At 38.7% G+C, this 21104-nt stretch overlaps 1 protein-coding gene across 2 annotated transcripts in view; it reads left to right on the top strand.

The window, feature by feature from the left end:
• Positions 1–21104, top strand: part of LOC121917283 (collectin-12-like) — a 116182-nt gene that overhangs the window by 14815 nt on the left and 80263 nt on the right. For both annotated transcript variants that reach the window (XM_042443087.1, XM_042443088.1), the window contains exon 2: positions 7631–7681. In XM_042443087.1, the coding sequence (XP_042299021.1) occupies positions 7631–7681 (51 nt within the window). The remainder of the gene's footprint in view (positions 1–7630; positions 7682–21104) is intronic.

The raw sequence follows: 21104 nt of genomic DNA, 5'->3' as shown, positions 1-21104 counted from the left end.
TAACTTTAGATCTGGCTGGGGGGGGGTGGGGGTGGGGGGAGGAGGATAGTAAACACAAAAGAGAGAACATGTGAGATTTAAAGAGTTATTTAAATTCAGTGTATATTTTTGTTTAATGAGAGCCAGTGTGGCATAGTTGTTTGAATGTTAGACTATGATTCGGGAAACCAGTGTTTTATTCCTGGCTCAGCCATGAAACCCACAGTCTCTCAGCCTTGAAGGCAATGGCAAACCCTCTCTGAACAATTCTTGCCAAGGAAGTCCCATGATAGGTTCGCCTTGGGGTTCTCTAAGTCAGAAATGACTTGAAGGCACACAAGAGCAACAAAACAGCAGCAGTAACAAATGTGTGCATATTACCCTCACTTCCCACTTTATCCTCACAACAACCTTGTTGTATGTGTTTTTGGCAGAAAGAAGGAAAGAGGATGGCCATGGTCACCTGGGAAGCTCCTTAACTGAATGGGGATTTGAATCCAATTCTTTCTGATCTTAGTCAAACACTCTGTCCACTACACTACATTAGCTGGCTAGCATGCTCAGCAAAAGTGATAACACATGCAAATCATGCATGCATTTCCCAGGCTCACACAGTATATATATATACCCACTTTTTCCAGGCAAGCATTCTCTGAAGATGCCAGCCACAGATGCTGGTGAAACGTCAGGAAGAAACTCTTCTAGAACATGCCCACATAGCCCAAAAAACCCACAAAAAACTATGGATACCGGCCATGAAAGCCTTCAACTTCACAAAAGTGATAGTCAGTATCTGTTGACTACAGACAATAAATTGATATTTTGTTAATAATTTATACTATTCTAAATTATGCTAAGTTATCAGCTTAGCAGAAAAGACACAACGTTGCGCAGATCTGGGTGATTCCAGAGGATTTTATGAACCTCTTAAAACAGTGTTTGGACCAACATATCAGGTCCAAAGCTCCCTATACAGTACAGATGGTCAAACTAATCACAGATAAAGCTTCCATTTTGAACCGATGGGCTGAACACTTTCAAAGTTTCTTCAGTGCCAACCGAGTAGTCCAAGGCTCAAGCTATTCAACATATGACACAACAACCGATGAAAAATGAATTGGACATAGCTCCCACTTTGGAAGAAACCGTTAAGGCCATACAGCAGATGAAAAATGACAAGGCTGCCAGGATTGATGGAATTCCACCTGAAGCTTGGAAACATGGAGGTCATGTACTCCATGCTAAATTCCATGAGCTCCTTGTGAGTTGCTGGGAAAAAAGGCATACTGCCATCAGATCTCCGAAATGCAGTCATCATCACCCTGTATAAGAAAAAAGGAGCAAAATCCGATTGCTCAAACTATCGAGGTATAACACTGCTCTCCATCGCTGGAAAAATCCTCGCAAGGATACTCCTGAACAGATTAGTCCCTGCTATTGCAGAAGAACTTCTCCCTGAAAGCCAATGCAGCTTTAGAGCTAATAGGAGCACTACAGACATGGTATTTGCCCTTAGACAACTGCAAGAGAAATGTAGAGAGCAGAACAAAGGACTCTATGTAACATTTGTCGACCTCACCAAAGCCTTTGACACTGTGAGTAGAAAAGGCCTGTGGCAGATCCTGGAACAACTAGGATGCCCCCCCCCAATTCCTCAAAATGATTACCCTGCTACATGAAGGCCAGCGAGGTCAAGTCAGATATGGTGACGCTCTCTTTGTAATAACTAATGGTGTGAAACAAGGTTGTGTTCTTGCCCCAACTCTATTTACAATCTTCTTCAGCAGGATGCGCCAAAGGGCTATGGCAGATCTTGAAGAAGAAGACAGCATTTATATATGCTACTGTACCAATGGTAGCTTGTTTAACTTAAGCCGTCTGAGGGCTCGCACTAAGACTATCTAGTCCATTTTGCTGATGATGCTGCCCTCATTGCCCATACGGAAGCAGCTCTGCAACGCCTAACATCTTGTTTTGCTACAGCCGCAGAGCTCTTTGGGCTGGAAGTCAATCTGAAGAAAATGGAAGTTCTCTACCAGCCAGCACCACAGGAAGAACACTATCATCCCCACATCACTGTAGGCACATCTGTGCTTAAGTCCATCCAGAGGTTCACCTACCTGGGAAGCATCATCTCCTCAGATGACAAGATTGATAAAGAGATCGATCACAGGCTAGCAAAGGCATATAGTGCATTCGGAAGGCTTCACAAAAGAGTCTGGAGTAACAAACACTTGAGTCGAAGCACAAAAATCAGTGTGTATAGAGCCATTGTACTGTCTATTCTCCTTTATGGGTCTGAAACATGGGTCACCTATCGCCAACACCTGCGCTGGGCAGGATACGTTTCTAGGATGAAGGACCATCGCCTCCCAAAAATAGTATTCTACAGTGAACTCGCCACGGGTCAGCGTAAGAGGGGCGCCCCAAAGAAGAGATACAACGACTCCCTGAAACAACACCTCAGGCTCAGCCAAATTGATAACCAACAATGGTCCGCCCTGGCCTCGCACCGGGAGGCATGGAGATGCACTATCCACGATGCTGCAGCCTTTTTTGAAAGCTCACACTGAACGAGTCTCAAAGAGAAACAACAACGCAGAAAGAACCACAACCTGGAAACATCACCCAAGGAGACTTTCTGCTGTGCTTTCTGCAACCGGACTTGTTTATCTTGGATTGGCCTTTTTAGTCATCAATGCGCTTGTAGAAAGCGCGGGATGAGTCCTTCCTGAATTTTTGTTCTCAAAGAAAAGCCAGAGAGAGAGATACTATTCTGAGGAATTAATGACATGAATTAATGAACTAAGGATGCAGCCCTGAATCTTAGCATCCCAATATCTAGTAAGTTAAGATGTCCAGAATTCAGAGCCAGGCTCCTCTTGTCCAGTCCTCAGAGTTAGGTAGAAGAATCTCAGAATGAAAGCTATGGTACCCTTAAGAGTGTCTGTATCTGTGCCTTTTCCTCATTTAATAAATTTGGGGTTTTTCGTTTGTTTGAATTCAGGGTAAATTTGATTTAAATCACTTTTATTTAAATCATGATTAAAATCACCACTCAGAAAAACTTGATTTAATTATGGAATCCCCCCCCCCCAAAAAAAACTAGGGCACTCTTACTCGCTATAAGCTTAATACATATTTTACACAACTCAGAGTTACTGAAGACTCATTCTTGCTGTATAATCTTAATATTTACAACCAGAAGAAGATTTCACTTTTAGAATAATAACTTTTTAGATTAGTTTTATAGTTATATTTTTAAAAATATACTGATTTGGTAATACTATTGGAATGATGAAATTATTGTGAAGTGAACTATCTCCAGTTTAATAGGTTAATCATTCATATTTGCTGCACTTTATTGGAAGGAATTAAAATCATCATTATATTAATAATAACAAAATGGTTGAATTTAACTAAAAATAATATTATTTATGTATACTTGTATTTGCTTAAGCATCCATGTTTGTTAACTGATTTGTATAAACAAAATATCTTTTTTTAAAAAAAAAAAACTTGACTATCAGCCCAGTCCACACACAAAAAGCTTAAAATACTGTCCCTTGTAGCTCAGTCATCTTCATCTTCTCATCTGTTTATAATCTGGAAAAGAAAAAAAAACAAGCATTCCTGCTTTATCAGGTCCCAAACAATTTTTCAATTTAGAATGAATGAGTCCAAAGGAAGAGAATATTCTTTCTACACCAGCAAATGCTACTGTTGTTAAAAGTGAAATCATTACTTCATCAGTCTCTAAATCCAAGTGCTTAAGTGACTTCCACCAGTTCACTGGTGTGACTTTCTTTACAACATCATCGGCAAACATATATGTCTTGAATGATTCCCCCTTAGCTCTTAAGTTTATTATAGTTGTCAGTACAGATGGATGATTGCTTGATACCCATGCCATAGCTAACTCCTCTTCCTCAGCACTTAAGGCTTGACGCTGGTACTGGATATTGAGAGTATTTGCAAGAAAATGAGCTGGTAACAGTGATTGTCCCATTCATTTTTTAATGCTTTTAATTTAATTCTGTCAGTGTGTAGTTCTGTTTCTGAGTGCTCAAACAGTTCCTTCTAAATTTCAGCAGCAACAGAAATCAAACAGCTATTTTCTGTAAATTGTTTAAAGCTTCAGAAATGGGTTTCAGGATACTCAGCATATCTTCAACATTTCTCTTAAAGCCAGTGTTGAGGATTTTGGCTGAGGCATGTTTTTGTCTTGATTTTGTTCACAAACTATCATCAGAATAGACCAGTTCTTAATATGCTGCTCAAAACAGACCACCACAGAGCTCCATCTAACACCTTGTGGGAGCATTAGCTTGTTTCCACCATTCTTTTGCTCACAGACTATGGAACAGCTTGTCGGAAAAGATCTGTCATATTACCATCTAGAATAGCTTTTAAAAAACTATCAAGACGGATCTCTTCCAACAGGCCTTTCCAGAATAGTATATCAGCTAACATAAAAACCGACTATTGCTCAGCCCATCTTATCAAGCATCTCACATCCCATCCTTTGTCTGTTGTTTTTAGTGCATTCTTTTAATGTATATATGATTTAATTGCTATCTTAAGGGGGGGAAATGAGGGTACAATCTGCAGTTATTGTATATTGTTATTTTATAATGTATTCAATGTTTTTACTGTAAGCCGCCTCAATCCTACCTGGAGTAGGCGGGACATAAATAAAGTTTATTGTATATTATTGTATATTTTTAGAGCTGCTTCTGCAAAATGGTTGTTATGGAAGTATTTAGCAATTTTAACGACACTAGTCTTTATTCCTGGAACACTGAAGTCTTTGGCTAGGAGTTGCAGCAAATGGGCAAATATGTTATTAGCTTTGTACACCCTCCCTGTTCTTCTAAATTTCTTCTCATCTTGGATAAATTTACAGCATTGTCTATGACCAAACTGCACACTAGACATTTGATAGTTGAGAGACTGGGAATCTGCAGAAGAAGCTAGGTGTGAAACCTTCTGAGCAGAATACTCCACATATCTTTGGATCTTTGTGTCTATAGCCCGAGGTTTATCATATTATTCTTTCCCTGGAGAAGAAAATGGAAGTACAGTCAACCCTCTGTTTTCATGGGGGATCTGTTCCAGAGCGCCCCCCCCCCAGTGCGCAAAAATTGAGTTTCTCATATATTCAAGCCCTATTGACTTGAATATGTGCATGGTTGCGGGAGTGTGCACGCACCTCGGGCACGTTCCCCATTATTTCCCCCTCCATTTGTCCCTCGTGCATAAGTGAGGGACGCAGATTCCAAAGCTGCAAGAACGGAGGGAGGACTGTATTCTCATTACTACATGAGCCTAGTAATAAACGCCATGACTGCTGCCATCATGTTCATGTGCCATTCCAATTGTCATATCATTGGGTATAGTTGGAAACCATACAAGACTAGGTGAACATTTTATATGACAATTATATTGTTATTTTTCATTGTATTTGCAATTTGGAAGTTAATTTCAGCAAGAGGGAATCCAAGTCATTGAGTCTCTTTTGCTGTAGTTGCTAGTTCCTCCAATGAGAACATCAATTAGAAGCTTAGTCTACAGATTTGAAATTATTAGTAGACTGGCTCTGATCTTGACATGTCACCTTTTAATTTCCTACAGTTTTCTGGATACAGTCTCTGTAATTTAGAGACACATACTCATCTCACACACTCCAAATGACTTGGCTGAGTTTAGGATTTTCAGAAGCTTCTTTGTATTTAGAAATGAATATTGGAAGCCATTAATGGATTGTGAGTTACCAGGATTCAGTATTATAACAAAAGAAAGGGAGGGGGGAATCCAGAATGTAAAAACAAACCACACATTGATGTACAAACATTTCTTTGTTCCCTTATTAAAAACACCATACGTATATGTCATTATTTTGACAAATGAAGACTGCATTCCTGTACCACTTCTCTGGAAGCAAGCCCTATTGAACTCAATGGGATTTAACGTCTGGACTGCATAATTGGTATGAGTCAGTGTTGCCAAGCAGAGAAAAACTATATTTAAAACAATTCTTATAAGGTTGAAAACATGGTTTGTAATGGTCCAGGAAAATGTATATGAATCCCTGACAATACTGCTGTGTAAAGTATGAGTAATTAATTAGTGAACAAAAATAATCTAGTTCTTTGAGAGGTAGAAGTGTGGGTTTAATACAAACAAACAAATAACCAGTTTAACTCTTGAAAAGCCAGGTATTTTCTTTTCTTTTCTTTGCAATGCAGATGTTTCAACCTATCATGTCAATTTCTGGGGCTGAGAATGTGTGAATTTCCCAAGGTCATCCAGTGGGTTTTCAAAGTTGAGTAGGGAATCAAGCCCTGATCTCCAGAGTCATAGTCCAGTGCTCAAACCATTACACTATGCTGGCTCTCCTACACTTCTACCTATAATTAAAGATGCATGCAATCTGCAAATACCCTCTTCTGCTTTCTCTTCTTCTGTCCAGCATCCCAGTTGTAGTTTCTGCTGTCTTTAACATTGCTAATGTTAATATTATTTGTGTTAAAAATAATATGGTTTCATATTGTATTGTGGTTTTAAATTATTGTGAGTCATTGAGATAGTATATGGACACTTGGAAAGATTGGATACAGGTGTATGTGTGTGTACACAAATGCAAGAAATAAACCTGGAGTCTCATCTGTGAGCTTGTCTGAACTTGCCTCTCTTACCGCCTATTGTATGGTTAGACTTCCTTGGTTCAGTGTTTCAAAGCAGTTCTGAACAGCCATCTTTTTCTTTCCTTTATTTTACAGGCTTTTCCTGATTAATTTCCCCTTCACTTTTATCTTTTTACTGTCATCATGTGTTTTTGCAATGTACTGTAAGCTGAAAGCGCCATGCCTGATTCTACTCTTGGATAGCACCTAGTAACTTTGGAAACTTAATATAATAAAAAATGACAGTAAAGTCAGTAAAATGAAAACCTGGCAAGCCTGCTGACTATGGAGCAACCAGAGCATATTAAGCATTAGACTATATCTTGACAGCATCTTGCTGGAATGTCTTTACTCTTGTTCAATAAACTAACCCTCCATACTTGTCAGTGTCAACAAGGGTTACATTTCTGTATGTGTTTATATCATTGAGACTACAATAGTGATACATTTAAAGCCAGACAGAGCATGCTTTCTTTGTTATTGTTTTTAAGTGAAATTTCTGTAATCGGTTCAAGCAACATACTAGACCACCCAATAATTTCTGCATACGGGTTGTTGTGTATGAGCAGATGGTTTTGTACTTATGATTCAGACCAACAGGATTTCCAAGAGTTACATACCAACTCTGGATAGATGCTGCAAAAGGAAGATGAACGTTCATATTTTTCAGATTCCAGTGAGCCAAGCAGGATTTTTCAATAGATGTCTATTTTAAATACTGTTGTTGCTGTGTACCTTCAAGTCATTTCTTACTTCTGGTGACCTTAAGGCCTTATCATCAGATTTTCTTGGCATGTTTCTTCAGAGGGGGTTTGCCATTGCCTTCCTCTGAGGTGGAGAGCATGTGACTTGCCCAAGGTCACCCAGTAGGTTTCTATGGCTGACTGGGGAATCAATTCAACACTCAAACCACTGTACCACACTGGCCTCTCTATTACAATATCTTTATTTTCTTTTTTTAACAGACGACTTTACAGAAGAAGAGGAGGTTCAGTCCTTCGGCTACAAGAGATTTGGTAAGCTAGACTGAGTTTTAATATGTTTCTTTTGTTTAAAGTGCAATGAAAAACATTTTCAGTTATTGTTGTGCATGTTTTTGAGTGGAATGCAGTGCAGTCATAAAAAAGGGACAAGATAGTTTGAAGAAAAAGTGGCAAGAGCTGGTTCTTAATTTATTGTCAAATTTACAAAGCATACTGTAACAGCAATCTGTTTGATCATTTGTTATTGTCATTATGATTACAATTGCTATCGTTGTTGTTGTTGCCAGTCCTTGTGGTTTTGCAGGAGTAATTCATTGATTACCTCTGCTATATTTATATTTAAGATGAATGGGGAATGCTCTCCTTTCCCTGCCTAAACATGTAATTTGTGAGAGATTTACAAAGCTTTCATTGATTCAGTGTGTCTGACCTAATTGGGGCTAATAACTAAGTTTAGCCCATTGACTTCAATGATGTTTCCTTCTGGGATACAGGATGTAGATTTCAGCTTAAAGCTGATAATCATGTGTTGCCAAATTAATACCATTAAGCTTTGGTGGACTTGCAAGCTCAAATCTGATACTTTTCAAGGTACTTACAGATCATGTCTACACAAATTTCTAAAGTTATCCACATATTTACATGCCATCCAACAAATGGACTACAGTATTCATTATTGTGAACAAGTCACATATAGGAAAATTTCAGACAATTTCACAGGTTCCACAGCAATCTGTTGCTGTTTTACTAGAAGCTTAAGATCCAACCAGCTCTTGGTGTAGATCATGCACAGAACTGAAGAATCCTGTGGAATTTGAGTACAGTTCTTCCATACACATAATCTACTTCTGGTTTCCCTGTTTCATTTTATTTGAGCATAACAGCAAAGAGAAGGAGGAGAATCATTTTAGTTTTGCTATTATAGAACAATTGGGAGTGAGAAGTCTTAGCTGATCTCCTGATAGTTATCAAGAAAGCTATGGTACATCCAGCCCCAGCATAACAGCACACAACCCTAAACTGCCTACTCTTTGTAATCTTGTTCCTACTTCAATATATTAACAAGTTCATGGTGCCAAAATGTCTCTTTCCCCTTCTAAGTTGTTCTATGGGAAGAAGAAAATATTTTTGGATAAGATCTATTTCCTCATAAAATGTGTTCCTAGAATTCAACATTAAGAAAACAGAGGACTTGTTCCTATGACCAAGGGTGTTACGCCAATAGATTTGTATGGGCATGGATGAATGAATGTAATTGCACAGCTGGTCCTATGATAAATACTGGTGCAAACGTAGTAACTGACATATACAGTGCAATTTCTGGAGGCAGTAAGTTACAGCAGGGCAGTGGCTGGCAAAGGACATTTTAGCCAAAATATATTCCACATACTCAGCATAAGAAATTATTGTTAGCAGTGCTATTATTGCTGTCATCAGTGGAGTCCACAGGATTTTTTTTTAAAAAAACCCAGTCTGCTGGCATTGGGATGAACAGAAGAAAAAAGGGAGAAGAGTTGTACTTGCTCTCTGTACATTAGCCTTTGAAACTTCCATTTCACCGATCATTCTGAAGGCCTAGATCTGACAGTCTGTGTTGCCTAGCTCTAAGATTCTGTTTCTTGGCATTTGAAGACAATTTTATACTTGGAAGAAAGCCCCTCAAAAACTGTCTAAACAATGAACTCCCCCTCCCTCACAATCACATCCCACATCCTCTGTTTGTGGGACTGTATTTTGCTGAGCTCATTTGCAGTCCCAAATTGACCAACCATTCTCTGCAGCAGACAAAATTGTAGTCTCACAGTGTTAAGCCAAGAGAGTATTAGATAACAACCAATGTGGATTCTGGCCCTTTTTGCAAGTGCTTGGAGAAGTATGTGCTAGCAATTTGATGTGTGTTTATACAATTGGGGGGGGGGGGTAGGAAAGTTACAACAATTCATTACAAAGGTTAAGAAAAGTTCTAATTCTTCTGTTTTTAAATAAGCATAGAAAGCAGATGCTTTTCTATGAGGTAGGATAGGAAGAAATCAACTCATTTGAGATGTTGTTCTGAGAAGAGTGCTAGCAGCTCTGGTGGCACAGTGAATAAATGCCTGTACTGCAGCCACTCACTCAAAACCATAAGGTTGCAAGTTCAATACCAGCCAGGCCTCAAGCTCAACTCAGGCTTGCATCCTCCTGAGGTTGCTAAAATGAGTACTCAGCTTGTTGGGGGGCCATTAGTTTACAGATGTAAACTGCTTAGAGACTGTGGTATGAAGCGGTATTTGAATGAAGCTGCTAAGAATACCATGGAGAAAATCAAAAAAACAAAAACCAAATGGGTACTTGAATAGATCAAGGCTGAAATCTCCCTAGAAGCCAAGATAATGAAACTGAGGCTGTCTTACTTTGGCTACATCATGAGAAGGCATGACTGATTAGAAAAGACAATAATCCTAGGAAAGGTAGAAGGTAGTAGAAAGAGAGGAAGACATTACAAATAGATGGATATACTCAACCAGAGAGGACACAGGCCTGAATTTGCAGGACCTAAGCAGAGCCATGGAGGACAGGGGGTCTTGGAGAGCTCTCATCCACAGGGAATCCATGAGTTGGGGCTGACTCGCGGACAGTTAACATTGATCATATTCCATTAGTTATGTTGAAACTAGGTAAAGAGAGAAAAAGTTACTCACTCATTTCTTAATGTCATCTACCCAATATAGTTAATCCCCAAAGGATTATATGAGTATATAAAGGTTACATGAATTTATGACAATTAGCCAGTGGTAACCAGAATAATGTTCTAATACCATCATACTCCTGCCTACCAGATGTTGGCAGCTGAAAGGGACCAACATTTTGCTATCATGCCATATGAAAGTTTCCTGTGAAATCTCATTGCCTTCTGTAAGGAGGATGCTAAGATAGCTGGACCATTGATCTGAACCAATCTGGTGATAAGAGCATCTTGTTAACAGTGATAGGATGTGGTGGCTATCCCATTCCACTAATTCTGTGCTGTGCAAGGGAACTGCAAAAAGTGAACATTTGCTGGCTCAGATTTTCATTACATTGGTCTGTTGTAATAGTAAAAGCATCCTTCCTTCTCACCATTAGTTAGTCATCAGTCACAAAGTAGCTTTTCTGAAGCCATCTTCTCTTTATAATTAACTAGAGATTTATGTATATTGTTTTCCTCCAAGAAACTGCCACCAGCACACACTATGTCTTATACCAGGAATTCCTGTTGAAGAACATTATTGTTGTGTACACTCAAATTGCTTCTAGTAACTCTAATGCTAGTACCCTAACCCTAGGTTGCTCCTCTATCACTGGGATTTCTTGGCAAGTTTTGTTCAGGGGTTGGGGTTGCCTTTTTTTCTTCTCAGGCCGAGAAAGTGTGACCCAGTGGGTTTCTATAGCTGAGTGGGGATTTGAAGCCTGGTATCCAGATTCATAATCACACACTCAAGCATGAACCAGTTGTGAAACACATGTTCCCTGAGATCTGCTTCCATAAAGTCCCTTTATTTCCTTATTATATGAGAAGCATTGGTCTTTGGCCAGCATTCTGAGAGCTGAAGTGCAAAATATCTGGCAGACCAAAGATTGACAACCACTAATCTAGGCAAAGCTCCTTGCATTTTAAATCTGGGATCAGAAATAAACTTGAGAAAATAATATGTTATGTAGTCCCAATATCAGAGCAAAATTAACTACAACATATACCTATAATATACGACAGGGGTGCTCACACCTTTTACCCTTTGTACCCTCTTTACATCTACATGCCGTTGCTGTATCCCCCCTGATATAGTACATGAATAACAATATTTTGTCTATTTAGTGTGTGTATTTTAATTCTCACATTCATGTATATTCATATTTTAACATTTTGTAAGGAAAATAATATATTTCAAATTAGAAACGTTTTATTTAAGTAAATTTGATATTGGCTCAACACATATGTAAATTTTACACATTAAAATGTTTGGGAAGATGAGGAGGAAGAGGGATCAGGGCCTCCAAGTCTAAGGTCCTGCCCCACCATTTGAGACCACTGATGTACCATATTGTGCATAGTGGAGCACACTATTGTTTCTCCTTTATTAAGAGAGAGAGAGAGAGAGAGAGAGAGAGACTGACTCTAGATGGAAAGAAAACCTCTGTAGAAGTCCCATGTTTTGCTTCTGTACAAGCCAATGTTATTTTGGCATCCATATGATGTTTTCCTCATTCCACAGTATTTCCTTAGGGCTCCTGGCATTTCCAAAGACTTTCCATTCCTGCTCCTCAGGTCAGTTTAATCCAGCACTCTCCAAAATGAAATGTATCTGTTTTTGCCTCTGTGTTTCATGGTCTTGCAAGCCACCACCATGTAAACAAGGCTTGTGTTTCCAGGACACAGATTCCACAGGGATTAAGTGTGGGAAAGAGGAGTGTTAGCACTAAAACAAATTCATTCTAATGCTTAACTAGAGTCATATGGCTAAAGCAGTTTAGCACTTTGAATATAACTCTGGAATAATAATTTAAAAGCTCAGTAGAAACTGGTGAAAATCAATACCTGAAGAGCTTATGAGGAAAGAAAGCAAAAGTTCAGCTGAATAGTAGCACGTTTCTACATGCCTTACCACATGACTTTGTAGTTCTTCAGTTCTCTTCTCCCGGGAGTTATAAAAGTGAGTCTTCTGTTGAGCTTATTTTTCCAGCTATAAAAAAGACCTGTTTTGTGACTGTCTCCTGTGGGAAGAGAACTGAAGAACTAGAATACCATGCATGTTGTAGGCATGTAGAAAGGCATTACTATCCAGCTAAACTTCTGCTTCCTTTCATCATGTGATAAACTCCTGAGATATTGCATGAGACTGGATATGGCATGTGATCACTGGGAAAGGAAAGGGAAAGGAGAGGAGGGAAGGAAACTCACAATATTTCAAGGAAAGGACTAGAAGCAACCCAATGAATATCCAGGTGCAAAAAGTATGGGAATGTCTCAATACTTCTTGAGGGTTTTTTACACACTGAGAGGCACCAGAGAGAGAGAGAGAGAGAGAGAAGGTGTGTTTTCCCCATGCAAAGTTAATTCCATAGTAGAAAGCCATCACTATTCCATTATTTTATTAATTATTTCCTATTGCATTTGCAGGCTTAAGCCTAGTGTCACCAGAAAGCAAAGCTCAATGTGAAATGATATTTAGAAATCTGAAAAGGTGGGGGGGGGGGGAAGGGGGTGGAGGTTTTGATAGTTTTTCACTGCACAAATGTGTATGTTTCAAGTACGTTTCAGTATGTTGTTCCTGAATGCTTAACATTTGGTATGCAGATAGTACGTGACTGAAATTCCTTCTGATTATTTTGAGAAAATACATTTTTCCATTCTCTTTTTTGTACTGGTCTTTGCTAAGTGCTAAGCGTGGCATGACATAAAGCAGCTATTGGGAGGATTACGTGACAAAAAACAGATATTGGAAGGAAACGGGAAGATGAATGCCCATTGTTGTAATGGAATGATGGAGAAGCAGCTGTCTGGAAAATTTTCTCATTTGTGGATATGGGAGACAGTTTTTTTTTAAAAAAAAATTGTCACAGAGAGCCTTATCACACAGGGCTCTCTTCTGCTGTGATTCCATGGCACACAAAAATCAAGATGACATTCTTACCTCCCACACCTTCGGGTCCCAATTCAGAGTTAGAGCACCCGTTAGCACTCAAACCTCTTTGCACTGTGTTTGGTACCTTCGCTGTTTCTGCTCTTCATTCCTTTCCCGGGAAAAGCACATGGATGTTTGTGAGGGAAGGCAGGGGAAGGAGCAGGGGAGAGGAGGGAGGAAGGAAAGGAAGAAGTGTGTGTGTGTGTGTGTGAGAGAGAGAGAGAATCATTGTAGTGACATAAGAGGACTCTGGAAGGGGTTAGATATCCAAGCAAAATCAGCAGAAAAGCACTATGGAACTTTCACACTACAAATCATATACAACAGCAGTGCTAAAGGAGGTCATTAAAGGATTTTTCATGTAGGTAAAAAGACTTGCTTTTTACTATGGTCTCCCATGGTTCAACCACACAACAGTGATAGTGTCATGTGGGGGGTGGCGGGGGGCAGGGGCGGATTGAGTGGTTACCGTGTTATCATGCCACTTTGATGACTGTGTGCAATCAGGGTCATAGTCAAGAGTCAAACAGTAGGATAACAGAAGTATTGTTATATTATACCAAAATATGACCTGAATAACATTTCAGATGAATTCAGTGACAGTGTTAGAAATAGATTTGAACTACTGAGTACAATCGACCGGGAACCTGAAGAACTGTGGACAGAATGCAAAGACATAATTAAGGACAAACGCAAGAAAACACTAACAGTGGCCAAAAAGAAAGATAAGAAACAATGGATGACAGATGAAATACTTCATGCAATAAGAGAAAGAAGAAAAGCAAAAGCAAAGGGAGATAGGAACAAAACCAGAAGTATGAGCACAATTGTGCAATGTCTGACACGCAGGGAAAAGGAAAAATACTACAGTGACCAATGCAGAGAAATAGAAGACAACAACAAAAAAGGGAAGAATTAGAGAACTCTATCAAAAAAATCTGAGAAATTAAAGCAGGGTTCAAACCAAGGACAGGGCTGCTCTATGGAGAAAAAAAGAACATAATACAGGAACAAGAAGAAATAAAAAGATGGTGGAGGCGATACACAGAAGATTTATATAAAAGATACGAGTGAATCAATGATACTTGGAATGAGGAGCCACATGAAGATGAGCCCCAAATTCTAAGAAGTGAAGTGGAATCTTCAATACAGGAAGTGGGGAAAAATAAATCACTGGGAACAGATGATATCCCAATTGAAATGCTACAATGCCCACAGACAAATGCAACTTTAGGCCTAACTGAAATATGCCAACAAATATGGAAAACAAAGATGTGGCCAAGAGACTGGAAATGCTCGATATACATACTAGTCCACAAGAAAGGAGATACAAAAGACTGCAACTATAGGACAATAGCACTAATGTCACATGCAAGCAAAATAATGCTCAAAATTCTGCCATACATGCAGAGAGAAATTCCAGATTCCTGAATCCAAGCAGGATTCAGAGAAGGAAGGGGCACTAGGCACTACATTGTAAACATACGATAGCTAATGGAGTGCACCAAAGAATTCCAAAAAAGGACCAGCATGTGTTTCATAAACTATAGCAAAGCATTTGATTATATAGATCATGAAAAACTATGGAACCACACCCAAAGATATAGGGTGCCACTACATCTGATAGTCCTGATGAGGAACCTGTATCAAGGACAGGAGCCACCATCAGAACAGAATTTGGGGAAACAGACTAGTTCCCAATTGGCAAAGGGATCAGACAAGGCTGCATCCTATCACCCCACTTGTTTAATTTATATGCTGAAAACATCATAAGAAAAGCAGAATTAGAATTGGAAAAAGGAGGAGGTAAGATAAGCGGAAGCAACATTAACAACCCAAAATATGAGGCAATACCATAATATTAGCAGAAGATGTTCAGGAATTGGAACAGTTTATAAGAAAGGTCAAAGATGAAAGTGTAAAGGCGGATCTGATACTGAACATAAAACAAACATAATGACCAATGAAGAAATACACAAATCAAGAAAACAAGGAAATTGAAATAGTTAAAGAATTCCCATATCTAGGAACAAACATTGATGAGAATGGAGACTGCAGTCAAGAAATAAGAAGGACTAGGAATGGGAAGGGCAGCTATGAAAGAACTGGAAAAGATACTAAAGAGCAAAGACATACAACTGAGCACTAAAGTTAGAATTGTCCAGGCCATTGTATTCCCAATTACCATGTATGGATGTGAGAGCTGGACAGTGAAGGAAGCAGACAGAAAGAAAATCAATTCATTCAAAATGTGGTGCTGGAGAAAAGTACTTAAGATACTGTGGATAGCCAAGAAGACAAACAAATGGGTTCTTGAACAGATCATATCAGAGCTCTCCTTGGAAACTAAGATGATCATGTTGAGACTACTGTATTTTGGCCACATAATGAGAAGACATGGATCACTAGGGGGAAAAAATAATGCTAGGAAAGATGGAGGGTAGAAGAAAGAGAGAAAAATCACAAACCAGATGGATAGACTCGATCAGGGGGGTTATGGGCAAGGACTTGCAGGATATGGGCAAGGCAGTGGAAGATAGGGATTCTTGGAGATGTCTCATCCACAGGGTCGCCATGAGTTGGAACTGACTCAAGGACAGCTAACAACAACAACAAATTGTTAGAAGGTTTCTGAGCTCACATCTAAAGGTCTCAGATTTGAAAAAAAGTATGCCACTTCTTTACAAAACAATGTGTTGGGATGTCAGGATATCAGGATATGTCTTGGGAGGAGCAGAATTTCTGATACGCAATTAATAAGCTAGGATATTGGTCTATCTTTCTAACAATCATCACTACTGCAAGACCCTAAAATAGATTCCTAGGCCTTGACTAAAAGTCTGTTGTAGAATATTCAGTCCTTAGCACCAAATCCAGATAAGTGTCCTCACTGGAGTTAATAGACAGTGGCAAGTTCCATGGAGAATAGATATGAAGACAATGCAAAATTTAAGCAACATCCAGCCATTTACCCAATGAATCATTATTGAGCAGTAATAGATCTCTTACAATCTTACTTCACATGTCTCTATTTTAAAAAACTTAACTGAGACCTCCCCATGATTATGTTCAGAACATTTACACACACACCTTCCTCAGTTCCTTTTCTCTCTTTAGACTTTTGTGGCTTTAGGAGTTTGGAGGTGAAAGAAATTGATATTTAAGTCTACCATCATTGCAATAATTTAGAACAAGGATGGGCAACAGCAGGAGGCTAGGGGACCACATTAGCCCCCCTGGAGATTTTGGAGGACTGCACCTGCCCCACCTGCACAAAACAAATATAATTTTTTCCAACCCACCCCTCCCCCAAACCTCAGGGCATGAGGGATATTTTGCCATGTTTTGGCTGCCTGGGCCATTTTAGACACTTTTTTTAATAAAAGGAAGTGATTAGAACTAATTTCCTGCTTGTTATTGTGTGCCTTCAGGTCTTTCCAACCTGTAGGAACCTTTAGGTGAAGCTATCACAGGGTTTTCTTGGCATAATTTATTCAGAGGATGTTCACCTTTGCCAACCTCTGAGTCTAAAAGAGTATGACTTGTCCAAGGTCACCCAGTGGGTTTTCATGGCTGAGTGGGGATTCTGGGGATTCTCCAAAATCATAGTCCAATACTCAAACCAACAGAACATACTGGCTCTCAATTTCTTACTTCTCTTTTTTAGAAAGGCCTCATTTGAGCTTATAATGCCCTAGTGCCACCACAACATGAAACACTGCCCCTCCAGCCCCTAGAAAGAAATCTGGAGGCAAAAAAATGTTCTTATTTTTTGCAGGTGGTGTACAGTGGGAGTGAACTGGTCTGGACACAGCACTAACATTTTTTACCTGTCTTGGTCACTCAGCAAATTTCCTACATGTTCATTATTACCCATGTAGCACTTTGTCAAAGTAAGCTACAAGCCTTTCACTAAGTTATGTAACACACTTAAACATATGGCAGCTTGCCTACACAAGCTCAGTAAAGCATGTTATATAACAGATTTTGGCTAGCATGTTTGAAACTCATGCATTTTTTTTCCTCCCGATTCAAACTTTTTTTAGCATGCCTTTGCACTTATAAACAAATGATTAAAAATAAAATAATAATAAAATAATAATTTATTATATAACCTCTTTAAGACACACTTATAGATATAATTTTAGCATGTTATTTTTATATGATTTCATATACCCACAAGCTATTTATCTATTTAAGGCACCATGATTACTTGGGAAATTAAAGAGAACTATTCTGTGTAATGTTTTTGTTTCATTTCTCATGCACCTTATGTACCAATAATGGTCTATTTAACCCTGCAATAGGTCATAACTGATTCATAGGATTAAGGGGGCAAGATGTGTGACTAACAGAGGAGAGGAAGGAAAATGCAATCATATAATGCTGAATGTACTGTAACATATTTACTTCTTTGCTGTTATCAATGAGCATTCTTGATTTCTGGAAGTTAGCAATTCGGTGTTATTTTGCAGGTATCTTACATGGGTTGTATATACAATTCCTTTGTGTTTTAACCAGGTCGCTACTAAAAGATACTGGCAAAATCCATTGGGAAGAACCCAGAAATAAATGGAAACTGAAAAAGGGCATGTCTATGCTCCTATGGAAGTCCCAGTCATTACACTTCTGGAAGAAATAATCCAAGTGGATTGTGGCTTTGACTGGAAGAAATCTCCATGTGAATACTCCATAAGACAGTTGGACTTGACTATTCTTTTTACCCTAAAGGCTACAAAGGGATTCAGGTTTTATTTCAGATGTAGTTGAAATGAAAAAGTCTACTAATTAAAAAAAAGTTTTCAGAATCTTATGTGGGATGAAGTGGGTGCATTGTAGCACTCTAATCACAATCTGGCTCACATTTGAAGACCATGATGTAGGCAAAAAGCTAAAGAGGTCATCTTTTACCAATGGAAATTGCTCCAATAAAAACATCATTTTTCTTTAGTACTTCTTTTTCCATAGCAACAGTATTATATTGAATTAAGTCAAACAGAATTTTATTCCAAAACATACAAACAGATTTGAGTACTACTTTTTGCATGTTCATGGTATGCCAATAGAATTTTCTTATTGGTTTCTATGACCAGTTCAGAAAACATTATTATATTTCATAACTTTCATCACTTTTCATAACTTTTAAATGTTTTGTGTAAAATGTGAAGGAAAACATATGAAACATTTTAATGGATGAGTTTTTAAAAGATACCGCCAGTTTTAGGCATGCGCACCCCACTTCCAATTGATGGAAATTTCAGTGGGTTCAAGTACTTATCCAAGATTAAATGTCTTTAGAAAAACATGCCATTTTGATAAGATGTGTGTGTGTGTGTGTGTGTGTGTGTGTGTATCAGCCAGGAATACAAATTTTCCCTTATAAATTATTTCATTTTTGCATGGTGAAAAGGGGTACTTTTTTTCATTTACTATGTGAAATTACAAGATTTTTTAAACATCAATTTCCCACAATTTGGGACTTCTTGCTGGAACTGTCATTAAGTGGGAAGGGGTTGCACAAAAAGTAGTTGGGGTTTCTTTTTGCATTAGAATCAGTGCTTTGTGCAAAACAAATCCCTTTGTGAAATTTGTATGAAAATGTCCTCAAATGTGAAAGTGGTGGAACGGGGGGATCATGTCTAAATGTGTCCAATATTTGAGAATATTATTTTCATATACAATAAAGGCTAAGCGCAAGCTGAGGTGTCACAGCCTTTATAGTCTAAGAGATTCTTATTTCACATCAGATGTCTAAGGGAATTCATAGTACCACATCCTCTCTTACAAAAAGTAATTCATTTTAGACCCATTCCAGGGGAGATGAAATGTCTACTCTACCTATATAGCTTGCATGCCCCTTCCTCTCATGATAGATGAAGAGGAGCTTTGCATTTTGAGAGTTTTTTCCTGAGTAATAACAGTTTGACTTTAATTAACCTTTTTCTTAGTTCGCTTGCTAATAATATAGAGTATTGTTTTTCCTTTACTTCTGCTCTTTGCCTGTCCAGAGCCTATGTGTTTTACCCAAGGCAATATATAGATCAAAATTACAGGTTGTTTGTGTTTTCAGAAATGAAAATTAAGATTAACTATTGCTTCTTTGACCCAGAATGATGGGTATAACCCTGTACCTGCAATACATAACAAGTGATGAATTAATTCTTTCTGCAGCCACCATCTTGAAAGTTTATCTACACTGCAGACCTCATTGACTAAATTTGACCTAACCTTTGGACTTCCTGCTTATTGTACTTATTTGTATCTTCCCAAGAGTGGAATAAAAGACTTTATCCATCCTCTGCTTTTTGTACCAATTGGACTGATGAAGAGTTCGGTAGGGCTCAGTCTACACAAGGCTGAAATACATTTCTGCCCCATTTCTAGCTGTCTGTTGTCACACAACTTTCACAGACTCTTAAGTCCAATTTCTCCCTGCTCTCAGGGCTTAAACTCAGGATAGAAAGGAGCATGTTTTATTTTAATTTTTCCCCCTGTACCATATGCTTATTCTTGCCTTTATGTGTGTGGTCTATCCCCTGGACAGAGGACATATCTAGGATTACCAGATGGTCACCTGGTGAGGTGTTGCTTTTCTTTCCATATTTTTTTGAGGGAAACCACTCCTTCCCCTTTCCAACTTAGGAGCCTCTGCATATAAACACCATCGCATAGACTTTGCCTCAAAGTTTTTTTCTTTTCTTTTTTTCATTTACAGCTACCAATCCTGCACATAAATGCTGGATTACATAGTTGTCTGATGCTGGGGGGGGGGGAGAGGAATATGTTGCCCAACAAGAACAAATGTGAGATGGGGAGTGGAAAGAACAAGTAGAAATATATTGTGGTGCAAAAATACTTTTTGAATACAGGAGGAAGTACTTTCTATTAAAATCAGTGGTGCTTCCCTGCTTCTCCAGTTCAACTCCCACCAATCCTATGAACATTTTCCTGTGGGAAAGTTCCATTGCAATCAATGGGGTTTCCTTCAGAATAGACACACATTAATTAAGCCTCCTCCTCATGTTTGAAAATTCCTTCCCTGCATCTCTATCCTCTACGCACACTAAGAGTATATTGCAATCCCATGATCTTTTACCTGGGAGTAAGTCACACCAACATCAGAGGGCTTAGTTCTAAGTAGACGCATATTGATTGCACTGTATAAAATAAGTTCAGAGGGAAGGGCATGAGGTAGTCATTTGGAGATAAGACAGTGAATAAAATATAAATCCATTACAAATGAATAATTTGACAAGGTATTTGAATCTGTCCATATGTGCATATATAATTATGTAGTAAAAAAATTAAGCAGAATAGGCACATGTGCACATGAGCAATAGATTTTTTAAAATAGTTCTACCATTGCTCAAACCCATGTGGCCAATACATTACCAAATTTCTTGTGAAAGAAGCTTATATGGCTTCCAAGGCTAGTGCAGAGTTATGCTAGAAACACTCAGTATGTCATGCAAGGACAGACTCATCTCAGAAATAACCTGAGACATACTGATTAGACTTAGAACATGTTATACTGTAGATTCTGCAAAGAACTCAAGAATTTGCATACTTTTTTGTGGTACAGTGGTACCCCGGGATACGAATGCGCCGCCTTACGAAATTTCCGGGTTACGAAAAAAATCAATTGAAAAAAACTGTTCCGGGTTACGAAGGTTATTTCGGGTTACGAAAGAAATTTTGGTGCTTTTCGGCGCTTTTTTGCACCAAATCGCGGCTTTTCCCTATTAGCGCCTATGGGTTTTCGGCTTGCGAAAGCTTTTCGGGTTACGAACGCGGCGGCGGAACGAATTAAATTC

Source organism: Sceloporus undulatus, unplaced genomic scaffold (assembly GCF_019175285.1).
Source record: "Sceloporus undulatus isolate JIND9_A2432 ecotype Alabama unplaced genomic scaffold, SceUnd_v1.1 scaffold_14, whole genome shotgun sequence".
NCBI classification, from domain to species: Eukaryota; Metazoa; Chordata; class Lepidosauria; order Squamata; family Phrynosomatidae; genus Sceloporus; species Sceloporus undulatus.
Note: the sequence above shows the minus strand (reverse complement) of the source record. Positions and strands in the feature narration are given on the sequence as shown.